The 16,329-nt window shown below is 36.2% G+C and overlaps 1 protein-coding gene across 3 annotated transcripts in view; it reads left to right on the top strand.

Moving 5' to 3' along the window:
- Positions 1-16,329, top strand: part of LOC149799063 (intersectin-1-like) — a 224,540-nt gene that overhangs the window by 92,456 nt on the left and 115,755 nt on the right. For all 3 annotated transcript variants that reach the window (XM_089958036.1, XM_089958037.1, XM_089958035.1), the window contains exons 25-27: positions 2,398-2,465; positions 5,929-6,020; positions 12,794-12,966. In XM_089958036.1, coding sequence (XP_089814162.1) covers positions 2,398-2,465; positions 5,929-6,020; positions 12,794-12,966 — 333 coding nt within the window. The remainder of the gene's footprint in view (positions 1-2,397; positions 2,466-5,928; positions 6,021-12,793; positions 12,967-16,329) is intronic.

Raw genomic sequence — 16,329 nt, 5'->3', positions numbered from 1 at the left:
GAATCTGGTTGCGATATTAGTGGAACTATAGCAGATTGGTACAGTTGGCTCCATAGCAAGCATTTTAGTGTATTTTAATCTTTATGTATAACAGTAGTTTTACAAATGCTTTTGAGAGAAACTGGGGCCTAACTGGAATTTTGCTCTACACATGCGCCGCAAACACTGACTTGAATTACCATTCGGCATCGCATCTTGAAAATGTCTTCACCAACAAGGAACAAGAAATGCATTGCACAAAAAGTGAAGTTTAATTTGGAATATTCCAAAAATTTGCAGTGCATTCTGCCATCAAACACCGATATGCATCATGCTTTTTGCACGCAGTGTGCAACATTGCTTAGCTTTGGGCATGGTGATAGAGATGATGTGAGGAAGCACATTGGTAGAAAAAAGGACATAGAGGTTGGGAAAATTAAGAACTCGCAGCAGATTTCAGCTCAGGAATATTTTAAGCCATCGACGAAAGACCTGCAAGCTACCAACGCTGAAGTATTGTTTGTGAGTTTAGTTTTCTTGTTGAACACAATCTACCTTTATCAGCCGGAGACCATGCTAAACATTTACCAGCCTCGAAGATCGCTTCTCGAATTCATGTCAGAATTCACTTATTTTTATCCTTGTTTTCACTAATTGTGAGCCTGGAGGGTTGGCAGCTATGAATCAACAATGTGACGCTATTTGATAATTCAGTTTCATTACTGCATAAAATAGTATCTCATGCATGTTTATGTTAACTCTGCTGTTCATAGTCTAGAAGAGCTTTTGTGATGATCTGTCATCCATCACACATTATCCATCCATCCATTAGTACAAGTTTGTTATGGCTTCTACACTACTTGGAGGATTGGCATGAAACTTTACATACACATTCACCCCATGGTCTACTTGATCTTAAATGAAAACGGTGCTTCTTACACATCCAAGATGGCTGTCACAGTGGCCATCTTGAAAATATTGTTATTGACATTCCTCCTGAATGGATGGTTATATGGACATGATATTTCCTCTAAAAGACTTTTTATAAAGTCTACTTGGTCCTGATTGAAAATGATGCAGATCTGACATCCAATATGGCCACATTAGCAGCCATCATGGGGCACCGAGTGGCCGAGTGGTCTAAAGTGCTCTCCGTTGTGGATCACTGCCATCTCATCTCTGTCTGCTTGGGTTCCAGTCTAGGATTCGGCCAATGTGGGTATGTGAGAAAGCTTCCCAGTAGCTTCTCATGGGTCAGTGGTTCTTCCTGGGGTTTTCCCAGGTTCTTCCTCCACCATTAATACTGGCCACTATGCATAGCCTATCGTGTGCTGAAAAATGGCATTAACCCCCACAACAACAAATACAACAACAGCAGCCATCATAAAAATCTTGTTATCATTCTGAATGGATGCTCACACAAGTTTTTTCTTCTGACTAAACTACGTGGAGGATTGCCATGAAATTGCTTAATACACCTAGTGCCTACAAGGTCCTAAGGATGCAAGGGATGGTTTGTGTACATAAATTTAATGTAACATCCACCTGCCTAAAATATAAATTCATAAAAAAATACACAATTAGGTCAAAAGGTCCATATTTTTTAAAAGCTTTATTAAAACAAATCATTTTTCATGTCCAAAGGTAATTTTTGACACCAAGGGATGCTCATAATGAAACACAAGCCCTTTCCCTAGGTGATAATTCTGAAAATCATTTTGTACTTAAAAGCTTGATGCAATTCAAAATAGTTGCCATCCAAACCATTTTTGAGATATTCTACTTGCCTTAAACTCACTTGTCTCCTGCTGTGGGTCTTCCAAGCCGATTATTGATATTTTACTGTCTACTTGCTTGACCCCTTGTGGCTGAGTGGTCTAAACTGCTTGCCTTTACTGATTCCTGCCATCTCACCTCTGTCAACATGGGTTTGAGTCTCAGACTTGGCCAATGTGGGTATGTGAGAAAGCTGTCAGTAACTTCCCATAGGTCAGTGGATCTTACCAGGATTTTCTTTGGTTTTTCTTCCACCAGTTTTACTGGCGGCCATGTACAGCCTATCTTGTGCTGAGAAGTGGCATTAAACCCAATACATCAACTGTCTACATGGTTAATATGCAATCAAATTATCAGAATGCATTGAGTTGACTTAGAAATGGAATAATGCAGTGTAAAATGTTGATGTGTGTAATACTAGAGGGACTCTTGTTCTTTTACATGGCATAATGCTCTTTTTTATTTACTTTTTACTGTTTATAATATATGTTGATTTTAAAACTCTTTTCCCTTCTTCCCCAACATGGTGTTTGTGTATTCATGATGACAGTCCATTTTCAGTCGTGTTATTTTGCATGATGTCACTTCGCTAATTGTTCCTTGTTTTACAGTGGTTATACATATATTTTCCCTGTTTTACAGGTTGGCTGGTTCCCCAAGTCCTATGTTAAGCTGATCAGTGGTCCTTCTGCATCCTCTTCTAAAACTAGGTGAGTTTGGCAATGGGATTTCATTGACAGATCTGTCTGTCAGGGTCCCACATCTAGAGGTGGGAGCCCCATAGTGATCAACTTTTCCTTTCTTCTGTCTGGCTTTCCATTTGCACTTCTTGGAACCTTCATACTTCTGCATCCCTTACACAATTTATTACCATTTTGTAGGTAAATTACCTATTACATATTGATGATTTTTTTCAAGGTTTTATCTGGTCAGTTTTGGTAGAGTTATCACCCTTTTTTCATCCATCTTACATCTCCACTACAGCAGATCCTTGTAATCACCATAGGTGGCGCTCTACAGTCTCGTATTTTGCATAGGGTAGGATTTTAAAGAAAAAGAATTTCCCCGGCTTTCCTCACTGTTTATACTGGCTATTTAAAAAAGACCTTGTATATCTTAGGTATAATTCAAAGAACCTTTAATTCCCTTTATTTTGGTGTATGATTGATGGGTGTAATATGGGTTATAGAGTATACAGCTTGGCCTTACTCCAGATGTGCACCTTTCAGAAAAGTGCTAGCTTCACTTGGTCATTTTCACTTCCTGAACTTCAGAGGTAAATAGTATAAAAAAGAACCTATTTTCCCTGTTTTAATAGCTGCTGTGGATATTGTACTTTAGCCTAATTCAGGCTGATTTTTTAGCACAAGGGAGCAGTCATTTTAGTTAGCAGTGTGTTTAAATCATGTAAAATTTACAAAAGTACAATATCCAAAGAAATATCATCCATATTATATTAATGTAGCATAGAGGTATGCCAACATTCTCTCCACTGTGCATGTTTTAAATGCAAACAACTTCACCTTGTATACGTCACTCTCTCAAAAGTACATAATAACTGGTGAGTGCCCCCATGAAGAGAAAATAGGTATTATTATTGTATGATTTAATTATGTTTATATGGCTGATAAGAAGTGAGCTATTTTAAGAATGCACATTACATTTGGTAAACATAGCAACTAATGTTATGCTGAATGACAGGAACATGAAACTAGACAGAATTATTTCTGCGATATCAACAATGAATTTTACAATTTGAAAAGGAAGGTAACTCATCCGATTCATCAAGGTGAAAGGTCAAAGTGTAAAATATTTGCCTATTGTTTAATATGGAAGAAGCGAATTCACTTTTTCATCATTTATTTTTTTATTTCATTGCAAATAAATGAAAAGAAACATTTTCACCATATATTTCTTTTACTTATTGCAACAGTTTTAAATTTAAGTTGACTCAATTCCTATATTCTAAGATTTCTAATTTTCCCAAAATTAAGGTCACTACTCACACAAACATGCCTCATGGCACATTATGTAAGCAAGAGTAAAATGAGCATAATTAGCTTATTTTCGTGCCTAACATCAATATGAATGTACCATTTTATTCAGAACATCATACATAATTATATGAAAATAAAAAAAATAATTGCAAACATTTTTTTATTTGCTTTAAGGTGGCGCTCTACAGTTTCGTATTTTGCATAGGGTTAGGATTTTAAAGAAAAAGAATTTCCCTGGCTTTCCTCACTAGTTATACTGGCTATTTAAAAAAGACCTTGTATATCTTAGGTATAATTCAAAGAACTTTTAATTCCCATTATTTTGGTGTATGATTGATGGGTGTAATATGAGTTATAGAGTATACAGCTTGGCCTTACTCCAGATATGCACCTTTCAAAAAAGTGCTAGCTCCACTTGGTCATTTTCACTTCCTGGACTTCAGAGGTAAATTGTATAAGAGAGAACTGGTAACTTTTTTTACATTTTATATATTTGGTAATCCATTCATTGTACTCATTCAGAAGCTGGTATTGTCTAGTCTGGCAAAATTCATTTTCTCTATTTTAATAGCTGCTAGCCAGGTAAGCCAGTCCTAACACTAACCATTTCATGCCGAGTGTGAAGCAAGGCAGCTGCTAGTGCCATTTTGATAAGTATTTAGTATGACAGCTGGGGCTTGAAACTCTGACTTCCTGCAGCAGAGATGGACACTCTAACCACTTAGGCCACCAGTGTTCGACCATTACAAGCAGATTTGCCTTTCAAAGGTTTTATCTTATAATGCCAGATTTTCAAAATTCATATATTTTGCTATATATGCATGATTTTGAAACAAAGTAGAAGGAAAAGAATGAAACATGTTCTTCAAGGAACATGCACATGCATGAAACACAACTTAAAGAGCAGACATACACTTACATGAAGTAAAACTATAAAGCATACAATGCAACACAATTGTAAAAGGACCGCTCCAGTCATATAGCGGTTAGAGCATCCACCTTGGAAGCAGGAGGTAATGGGTTTGAACCCCTGCCGAGTCATACCGAAGACTTACAAAAATGGTACTAACAGCTGCCTCGCTAGGGACTCAGCATTAAGAGGTTAGTGTTAGGACTGGTTGGTCTGGTGTCAGGATAATGTGATTGGGTGGGACATCATGCTACATGTCTGCAGCATGATGCCCCAGTGTTAGACATCACTATAAATTGCCACACTGCAGAAATCATAGCGATATGACTGAAAAATTGTTAAAGCTACGTTAAAAATCCTGATCACACACACAATTTTAAAAACACACGTGCACATACACGTAACAACTTTAAAAAGCACACATGCACTAACATAAAACACATCTTTAAGAAGCACACACATATTTAAATAAATAATTTTTAAAATATGCATGTACATAAAGCACAACATAAAAACGCATGGACATACAAAAAAGCCAAACTGAGAAAATACATGTGCATACATAAAACAGGTTAAAAAATCATGCATTGATACATGCAACAACTTTAACAATGTCCATTTATTTTTAAAAGCTAACATAAAAAGTTGCATGCATACATCAACATAACTTTTCAAAACCAGTCTAAACAAAACAACTTTTAAACAAAACAATTCACATGCATAAACAACTTAAAAAACAATGTACATATCAACATTGTTGTAAGGCCTCCCCAAAAATATGTAGTTCCAGTAATCTAACCTACCCAATTTTAATGGCCCCAGTCCTGTAACATTTTATCTCACATATCCCCCCAGGAAAATCACTACTGATTGTGCTCAGTTTTTCACCTGTGAACCCGTAACGTTAGATTGGAAACTGACATAATGCTAATACAAACTGAATTGAAAAAGTCATTAAAATAATTGTACTGACATTCCTAACCTAATTTGTATCACACTCCATTACTTGAGCCACAAATTTTAGTTTTCCTGATTATATGGATTCTGCACTCAAGTCACCAAATTTTAAGAGGCAGATTTGTAAAAATACTAGTTTTGTGATATCAACTAAGTTTGAATGATTTTTATTAACTAAATATAGGTAATGTCTTTTGGTAATTTGTGAATGGTTTATTGTGAATATACTTAATTGTCTAGAGTTCTGAAAAGAAGAAAGTTTCCAGAATACTGTAATTTATTTCTTTTCTTCTTACACCTTGTTTCCAGTTCACCTGCCATGACACCCAGCATTATATTGGATAAAGCAAGTAGTGCAGGAAGTGTCAGAGGCTCACCAGCACCAGATAAAAAAGAAGGAGGTACTTTGTTGTCATGTATTAAACTAAGGTTGACAGTTTCTTGTACTGATTACAGTCAAAATCCTCAGTGTTGAAAATGCACATTTCTCTATGCTTATGACAGATATGAAAATATAAAAAATTATTTCTTATTGGATATTACAACAAATAACTTTAGTTCAGCAGTCTTCTTCATCATGCTATAAAAGTGTACTGTGTGCAGTCTTGATCGCAGCCTTGTTCATTGTTATATCGTTGTGTACTGTGTGCAGTGTTGATGGCAGCCTTGTTCATTGTTATATCATTGTGCACTGTGTGCAGTGTTGATGGCAGCCTTGCTCATCATGCTATAATAGTGTACTGTGTGCAGTGTTGATGGCAGCCCTGTTCATCATGCTTTAATAGTGTACAGTGTGCAGTGTTGATGGCAGCTTTGTTCATCATGCTGCTATGCCCCAGCAGCGCTAAGCTGTGTCTAGCTGCGTGTGCCCCAGAGTTTTTACCTGTTTGAAAAATTTTGTAAACATCGTGCACATGCATTCACTCTTACCTTAATTTCTCTGCTTATATCCAATTAAAATCCAAGAAAGTTTACCATTTATTGCAAATGAATTTGTCTACACAGTGATGTATTTTTTTTCCCTATTTGTCCAAGTCTTTCACGACTTATTTATACAGAATTTACAAAATTATGTGCAACGTTTATCCGCAAGAACTCGATCATCATCGCTGTCAGCATCCTCATCTTCGGACGATTCAATCTCAGAAACTTCTATGTCCGAATCGAAATCTCACAAAATATCCAACTGCCGAACATATCTTTCCTCAGCTTGCTCAGTATTTTCAAGATCAAACCCGAGAAACTCCTCATTTTTGCTCTCATCAAAAATCACTCTTACGTCCGCCATCATTTACGATTTTTCATGACCAGAACACGTGTAGTTAAACCGCTTTCAAAACAGGAGCCCTTAGCTTCTGAACAATTCAAATTTCCGCAAATGAAAGTAAAATCATTTCTGATTGGTTTAATAGTTGTTAGTTCTTGGAATAAACCCATTTCTAACCAATCAGAGACGTTGAATCTAACACACATTCATCACGCTTGGAGACGGGATCGGCCATTGAATGCAGTAAAAAAATCACGACTACAGGCGGATCGGCCATTGAATGCAGAAACCGGATCACGCCTACAGACGGGATCGGGGCTTAAAGGGTTAATTGTTATATCGTTATGTACTGTGTGCAGTGTTGATGGCAGCCTTGCTCATCATGCTATAATAGTGTACTGTGTGCAGTCTTGATGGCAGCCTTGTTCGTTGTTATATCGTTGTGTACTGTGTGCAGTGTTGATGGCAGCCTTGTTCATCATGCTATAATAGTGTACTGTGTGCAGTCTTGATGGCAGCCTTGTTCATCGTGCTATAATAGTGTACTGTGTGCAGGCTTGATGGCAGCCTTGTTCATTGTTATATCGTTGTGTACTGTGTTCAGGCTTGACGACAGCCTTGTTCATCGTGCTATAATAGTGTACTGTGTGCAGTCTTGATGGCAGCCTTGTTCATCATGCTATAATAGTGTACTGTGAGCAGTCTTAATGGCAGCTTTGTTCATCATGCTGTAATAGTGTACTGTGTGCAGTGTTGATGGCAGCCTTGTTCATTGTTATATCGTTGTGTACTGTGTGTAGTGTTGATGGCAGCCTTGTTCATTGTGCTGTAATAGTGTACTGTGTGCAGTGTTGATGGCAGCCTTGTTCATCATGCTATAATAGTGTACTGTGTGCAGGCTTGACGGCAGCCTTGTTCATCGTGCTATAATAGTGTACTGTGTGCAGGCTTGATGGCAGCCTTGTTCATCATGCTATAATAGTGTACTGTGTGCAGTGTTGATTGCAGCCTTGTTCATCATGCTATAATAGTGTACTGTGAGCAGTCTTGATGGCAGTATTGTTCATCATGCTATAATAGTGTACTGTGTGTAGTCTTGATGGCAGTCTTGTTCATTGTGCTATAATAGTGTACTGTGTGCAGTCTTGATGGCAGTCTTGTTCATTGTGCTATAATAGTGTACTGTGTGCAGTCTTAATGGCAGTCTTGTTCATTGTGCTATAATAGTGTACTGTGTGCAGTCTTAATGGCAGTCTTGTTCATCATGCTATAATAGTGTACTGTGTGCAGTCTTAATGGCAGTCTTGTTCATTGTGCTATAATAGTGTACTGTGTGTAGTCTTGATGGCAGTCTTGTTCATCATGCTATAATAGTGTACTGTGTGCAGTCTTAATGGCAGTCTTGTTCATTGTGCTATAATAGTGTACTGTGTGCAGTCTTAATGGCAGTCTTGTTCATCATGCTATAATAGTGTACTGTGTGCAGTCTTGATGGCAGTCTTGTTCATTGTGCTATAATAGTGTACTGTGTGCAGTCTTGATGGCAGTCTTGTTCATTGTGCTATAATAGTGTACTGTGTGCAGTCTTAATGGCAGTCTTGTTCATCATGCTATAATAGTGTACTGTGTGCAGTCTTAATGGCAGTCTTGTTCATCATGCTATAATAGTGTACTGTGTGCAGTCTTAATGGCAGTCTTGTTCATTGTGCTATAATAGTGTACTGTGTGCAATCTTGATGGCAGTCTTGTTCATTGTGCTATAATAGTGTACTGTGTGCAGTCTTGATGGCAGTCTTGTTCATCATGCTATAATAGTGTACTGTGTGTAGTCTTGATGGCAGTCTTGTTCATTATGCTATAATAGTGTACTGTGTGCAGTCTTGATGGCAGTCTTGTTCATTGTGCTATAATAGTGTACTGTGTGTAGTCTTGATGGCAGTCTTGTTCATTGTGCTATAATAGTGTACTGTGTGCAGTCTTAATGGCAGTATTGTTCATCATGCTATAATAGTGTACTGTGTGTAGTCTTGATGGCAGTCTTGTTCATTGTGCTATAATAGTGTACTGTGTGTAGTCTTAATGGCAGTCTTGTTCATTGTGCTATAATAGTGTACTGTGTGTAGTCTTAATGGCAGTATTGTTCATCATGCTATAATAGTGTACTGTGTGTAGTCTTGATGGCAGTCTTGTTCATCATGCTATAATAGTGTACTGTGTGTAGTCTTAATGGCAGTATTGTTCATCATGCTATAATAGTGTACTGTGTGTAGTCTTGATGGCAGTCTTGTTCATCATGCTATAATAGTGTACTGTGTGTAGTCTTGATGGCAGTCTTGTTCATTGTGCTATAATAGTGTACTGTGTGCAGTCTTGATGGCAGTCTTGTTCATTGTGCTATAATAGTGTACTGTGTGCAGTCTTGATGGCAGTCTTGTTCATGGTGCTATAATAGTGTACTGTGTGCAGTCTTAATATCAGTCTTGTTCATCATGCTATAATAGTGTACTGTGTGCAGTCTTAATGGCAGTCTTGTTCATTGTGCTATAATAGTGTACTGTGTGTAGTCTTGATGGCAGTCTTGTTCATTGTGCTATAATAGTGTACTGTGTGCAGTCTTGATGGTAGTCTTGTTCATCATGCTATAATAGTGTACTGTGTGCAGTCTTAATGGCAGTCTTGTTCATTGTGCTATAATAGTGTACTGTGTGTAGTCTTAATGGCAGTATTGTTCATCATGCTATAATAGTGTACTGTGTGTAGTCTTGATGGCAGTCTTGTTCATTGTGCTATAATAGTGTACTGAGTGTAGTCTTAATGGTAGTCTTGTTCATTGTGCTATAATAGTGTACTGTGTGTAGTCTTAATGGCAGTATTGTTCATCATGCTATAATAGTGTACTGTGTGTAGTCTTGATGGCAGTCTTGTTCATCATGCTATAATAGTGTACTGTGTGTAGTCTTAATGGCAGTATTGTTCATCATGCTATAATAGTGTACTGTGTGTAGTCTTGATGGCAGTCTTGTTCATTGTGCTATAATAGTGTACTGTGTGCAGTCTTGATGGCAGTCTTGTTCATTGTGCTATAATAGTGTACTGTGTGCAGTCTTAATGGCAGTCTTGTTCATTGTGCTATAATAGTGTACTGTGTGCAGTCTTAATGGCAGTCTTGTTCATCATGCTATAATAGTGTACTGTGTGCAGTCTTAATGGCAGTCTTGTTCATTGTGGTATAATAGTGTACTGTGTGTAGTCTTGATGGCAGTCTTGTTCATTGTGCTATAATAGTGTACTGTGTGCAGTCTTGATGGCAGTCTTGTTCATCATGCTATAATAGTGTACTGTGTGTAGTCTTGATGGCAGTCTTGTTCATCATGCTATAATAGTGTACTGTGTGCAGTCTTGATGGCAGTCTTGTTCATTGTGCTATAATAGTGTACTGTGTGCAGTCTTGATGGCAGTCTTGTTCATTGTGCTATAATAGTGTACTGTGTGCAGTCTTAATGGCAGTCTTGTTCATTGTGCTATAATAGTGTACTGTGTGCAGTCTTAATGGCAGTCTTGTTCATCATGCTATAATAGTGTACTGTGTGTAATCTTGATGGCAGTCTTGTTCATTGTGCTATAATAGTGTACTGTGTGCAGTCTTGATGGCAGTCTTGTTCATCATGCTATATTAGTGTACTGTGTGTAGTCTTGATGGCAGTCTTGTTCATTATGCTATAATAGTGTACTGTGTGCAGTCTTGATGGCAGTCTTGTTCATTGTGCTATAATAGTGTACTGTGTGTAGTCTTGATGGCAGTCTTGTTCATTGTGCTATAATAGTGTACTGTGTGCAGTCTTAATGGCAGTATTGTTCATCATGCTATAATAGTGTACTGTGTGTAGTCTTGATGGCAGTCTTGTTCATTGTGCTATAATAGTGTACTGAGTGTAGTCTTAATGGCAGTCTTGTTCATTGTGCTATAATAGTGTACTGTGTGTAGTCTTAATGGCAGTATTGTTCATCATGCTATAATAGTGTACTGTGTGTAGTCTTGATGGCAGTCTTGTTCATCATGCTATAATAGTGTACTGTGTGTAGTCTTAATGGCAGTATTGTTCATCATGCTATAATAGTGTACTGTGTGTAGTCTTGATGGCAGTCTTGTTCATCATGCTATAATAGTGTACTGTGTGCAGTCTTGATGGCAGTCTTGTTCATTGTGCTATAATAGTGTACTGTGTGCAGTCTTGATGGCAGTCTTGTTCATTGTGCTATAATAGTGTACTGTGTGCAGTCTTAATGGCAGTCTTGTTCATTGTGCTATAATAGTGTACTGTGTGTAGTCTTGATGGCAGTCTTGTTCATTGTGCTATAATAGTGTACTGTGTGCAGTCTTGATGGTAGTCTTGTTCATCATGCTATAATAGTGTACTGTGTGCAGTCTTAATGGCAGTCTTGTTCATTGTGCTATAATAGTGTACTGTGTGCAGTCTTAATGGCAGTATTGTTCATCATGCTATAATAGTGTACTGTGTGTAGTCTTGATGGCAGTCTTGTTCATTGTGCTATAATAGTGTACTGAGTGTAGTCTTAATGGCAGTCTTGTTCATTGTGCTATAATAGTGTACTGTGTGTAGTCTTAATGGCAGTATTGTTCATCATGCTATAATAGTGTACTGTGTGTAGTCTTGATGGCAGTCTTGTTCATCATGCTATAATAGTGTACTGTGTGTAGTCTTGATGGCAGTCTTGTTCATTGTGCTATAATAGTGTACTGAGTGTAGTCTTAATGGCAGTCTTGTTCATTGTGCTATAATAGTGTACTGTGTGTAGTCTTAATGGCAGTATTGTTCATCATGCTATAATAGTGTACTGTGTGTAGTCTTGATGGCAGTCTTGTTCATCATGCTATAATAGTGTACTGTGTGTAGTCTTAATGGCAGTATTGTTCATCATGCTATAATAGTGTACTGTGTGTAGTCTTGATGGCAGTCTTGTTCATCATGCTATAATAGTGTACTGTGTGCAGTCTTGATGGCAGTCTTGTTCATTGTGCTATAATAGTGTACTGTGTGCAGTCTTGATGGCAGTCTTGTTCATTGTGCTATAATAGTGTACTGTGTGCAGTCTTAATGGCAGTCTTGTTCATTGTGCTATAATAGTGTACTGTGTGCAGTCTTAATGGCAGTCTTGTTCATCATGCTATAATAGTGTACTGTGTGCAGTCTTAATGGCAGTATTGTTCAAAGGCATTCATAGTTCTCAGATGGCTGTTCAATTAAACGAAAATGACATGTTTGGCAATGAAAATTGTGGGCTTGTGTTGTTGTCTGCAGATATTTGCCCTGAAGTCATTGATGCTTGCTAGTGTAGTGCAATTTTGAGGTATAAATGATGTAAAGGACTTAAATTCTTAATAAAATAATGTGTGGAAATACAGTTAAAGAATTAATCAAAATTTGTTACTTTGAAAAGAAAAGTGCAGAGAAAGAGGGGATTTATAAAAGAAAATACTCTTTAATAACTGGTAATGATATAATAGATGATCAAACATATTAGTATTTTTCAAGGCAAAATTTGGTGCCTGCTTTGGAAACTTTAGTGCCAAATTAAGGATTAGAGATCATTCATTTCCATGCACACATGTGTAATTATTTTAAATTGCTCTTTGATATGATATTTTAACTTTTTATATAGAATTTTCAGATATCAGAATCAAAGTCCGTGTTTTACAATTATGTCTATGATTAATTATCAGATTCTGAAATATTAAATGTACTGCCTTGTATAATATAACATAATTTGACTGCTGGCCGTTCATTTACACGATAGCTTCTTTACATCTGTTTTTCAGAGTTTCATGTTAAACTTTTATTCACCACAATTTTAATTAACTGCATTTATTTGTTATTTTTTTGGCAGAGCAATATGTGTCGATATACAATTACCAGTCATCAGAAGCAGGGGACTTAACTTTTAACCAAGGGGAGATTATTCTAGTCACTAAATGTGAAGGAGATTGGTGGACAGGTTCAGTAGGAGATAAAACAGGAATATTTCCAGCTACTTATGTTAAAAAAATGGAGACACCACAGGTTAGTTCTCTGCTAGATATTAATACCCATATTTTTGTTGTGCTTTGGACGTGGTGTAGGTCAGGTTTCTTTGGTTTGACTTTTTCAGATTTTTTAAAGACAAAATAACATACTAATTAAAAATAAACATAATGTGCTTTCAGGACATGCCATCTTCTGGTAGATCATTTTAGTTAACATTATAAATCCAGTATTGCATTTAAGACATGCACATGTGAAAAAAATCCCATTAGAATTGAAAATGTTACAAAATGTTTGAATCTGTAGGGGCATAATTGCACTGAAATTAAGGATTGGGTGCAAATTTTCATGAATTTTCACCTTTTTCCCAAGAAATATAGGAATTGTTTTCTTCTCTATATTGTTGCTATTGTGGATTGCAATTTCATTTGGTTGATAAGCAATGGTAAATGATGAATGCAGAACTTGGTCGTACTACAAGTTAAGTTTCTTTGACAAAATGAAAATGCCTAATCACATTAGGCTGAATGTGAAGAGATTCATTCAGCATCCATTCCTCCTAGAAAACCAATAAATTACTGGTAGTAACTAGTCAACTTACAGTTCTAACAATGGTGATATCATTAGATTTTGTCTGAAAACTGACACCATTGGTAATAAATCTGAAATGAACTTCTAAATATATTTTTTTAAAATCATTGGTTTAAGGTAGGTAATGATCGTTTTTAAACTGCATCTTAAATTTTCTATAAGCTGCTTGAAAACCTGAATAATGTTGGGGTGACCTAAGCTATAACATGAATTTCATCTACTGTTTCACCATATTTACCTGTATGTAGAGATCTTTGTACATGCAGATCTGCCATGGCATGCAGATCAGGATCTTCTTTGTTCATTACACTTATATTTTCAACTGCACAACTCTGATTATACTGGTGTACTAAGATGTTTATTACACTTATGCTTTCATTAAACACCATAGAGCCTTTTCTACCCACACATTATGCCACAGCTGATCTGGCTCTATTCTGTTTGCAGTAATCCTTTGGGAGTGTGATTAAACACTTCATGAATATGATCACCTAGGTGGCATTTCTTAAAGGTCTGTTGTGATTATTTCTCATTCTTTGTGTGACATTTTATATATAATCTGAAAATGACAAAACAAGCAAATTTCGCTTTACTTTAATTTGACTTGTGCTATTTACAAATTGCTTAATCCATTTCATACTTTATGTATGGCTTGTTTGTTTTGTTTTCTAAATGCAGCTTCTTCTTGGAATGATGCATTTTCTGTAGTACAATGTAGCTTAATATTGGTTTTGATTTAGATACTAATCTTGGTTGTACTTTCTCACATAATTCATACTATGTAGGAACAAAAATATGGTTCTAGTTATGCCTTTATTGCTTGCAGCTGGGGAATCGTGGCTTGCTCCTCCATTGCACTTGGAGGGGGGCATCAAGCAAAAGTCACAGGTCTAGGAAGCCAAAAAATACAAACACAACAGCAACAAATCACAATTTCTCATTTGTTAATGTGTGAATAAGACAGAAAATCCAAAAACTACTTTTTTAAAATTATCTAAGCAGTTTGTACAGTTGCTTAAACTGTCATCATTAAACTCTCTCTAAATTAGACATGCTTGGATTCCATTGGAAGTAACAAGAGAACTTTATTTTCTATTCTTTGGGTGAAAATGAAAATAAGCAGCTATAGATGACCATATTAGGTGTTCATGTTATTACAGCAAAGTTTCAATGTTGTACTTTTCTTTTTCTCTTTTTACTGGGACTTTTGGAGTTATGAACATCTGACAATACAATTGAGCAAAGACCATTTGAGGTAGACGTGCAATTTGGTTAGACGTTTATATGACCAGATAGATCCTCCAGCCATTACAGCAATGTTTCATTTATTTAAAAATACTTTTTTGATGAGTTATTAGGCAGAAACCATCCGATGAAAACTTAGTATGAGTTATAAGGCAGAAACTGCCTGAGTAGATAAACGAGATTATGTGGGCTTGTTCACATTATTTATGTATATTTCTAGCTATATTAAAGTGCACATGCAGATGACCTGATTAGACTTTCATTCCATTATAACAATTTTGGAACCTTTTTGGATTCAGACTTTTAAGAACACAGTCTTTAATTTTCCTTCATGACAAACATGGATTATTCAGCAGAACTTTTTGTTTAGGTTTGGCACATCAGTGTTGGAAATATAGATTGGTTTTGTTATATTTTTAGACTTTAAAACCATATCTTAAAATTAATATATTTAACCAGTCTGAACATTTGGCCATGCTACCATGCCATTTCAAAACTGTTGAATACATCAGAGTCTGCTGGCATAAATAATTGAATAATTTTATTATAAATATGAAGCAGTAATTGAGTGCAAAAGAAATTATTAGGTAGTCTTTACTACCTAGTTATATTACTGTGTTAAGATATGCAGCATATCTTTAAGGGCAGAGACTTGAGTCATTTCCACTTAACAGGGATTAAAGCAAGAAATTTAGGAAAGGCATCTTCATTCTCTAATGTAGGAATTTTGCATTATTGAAACACTGAGAAGGGCTTGATTATTCTTTCTTGTGAACCAGTGTGTATATCCCACATTTGTCTTTGTGTGTATCATGTTCCCAACCAAGAAACATTTATGTACTCCTTTGAAATGCAAATGTAATGATGAGCAAATGGAAAATGAACAGTAAATGAATGATGAATAATGTGGAGTGAATGCAGACAAACAAGTGCAAGAGTGAAAATTAAATAAACAAAAAAGCTAAGTCAGCTGTAAATGATAAATGATAAGCTATAAATGATGAAACAAACCATAGTGAGCAAAACTAATAAAAACACCAGTAAAATTTAATCATTTCCTTCATATACAGTAAAGATTGTCTATAATGTTTCACAGGTGACCTGCTTCACTTCATCTATTATTTGTAGCTTCGTATCTAAAGAGACATTTTCTCTTTTTCTGACTGGAAAATTTCCAGCCACTTTTACAAGTCAGAGTCCAGTATGAATATGAGAGAGATTTACTTCAGGCTGTATTCAGTTAGTCAACATACAGGTATAAAACAATAGTTAATGGATATTTCTAAATTAATAGTCAAAAAAGTACAAGACAAAAACATGTTTGTTTTTATCTTATAATTGCATTGAACCAGCAGTACCCATTCTAACATAACAGTTATGAATGAGGTGTGATTATGCCTTTATGACTTGGTGCCTTTCTTAGCCCTTTGTTATTTACTGATAATGAATGACATGTGATTATCATTTTTCTTTAAATCTTTGTTGTTACAGCGTTTTTGTTTAAACAACTGCCATTATCTATACAGCTTTGGTGCATCAGGTGATAAATCATTGTAATTGAGCTAG

Source organism: Sinohyriopsis cumingii, chromosome 5 (genome assembly GCF_028554795.1).
Source record: "Sinohyriopsis cumingii isolate HCF-2022 chromosome 5, ASM2855479v2, whole genome shotgun sequence".
Taxonomy (NCBI): domain Eukaryota; kingdom Metazoa; phylum Mollusca; class Bivalvia; order Unionida; family Unionidae; genus Sinohyriopsis; species Sinohyriopsis cumingii.
Note: the sequence above shows the minus strand (reverse complement) of the source record. Positions and strands in the feature narration are given on the sequence as shown.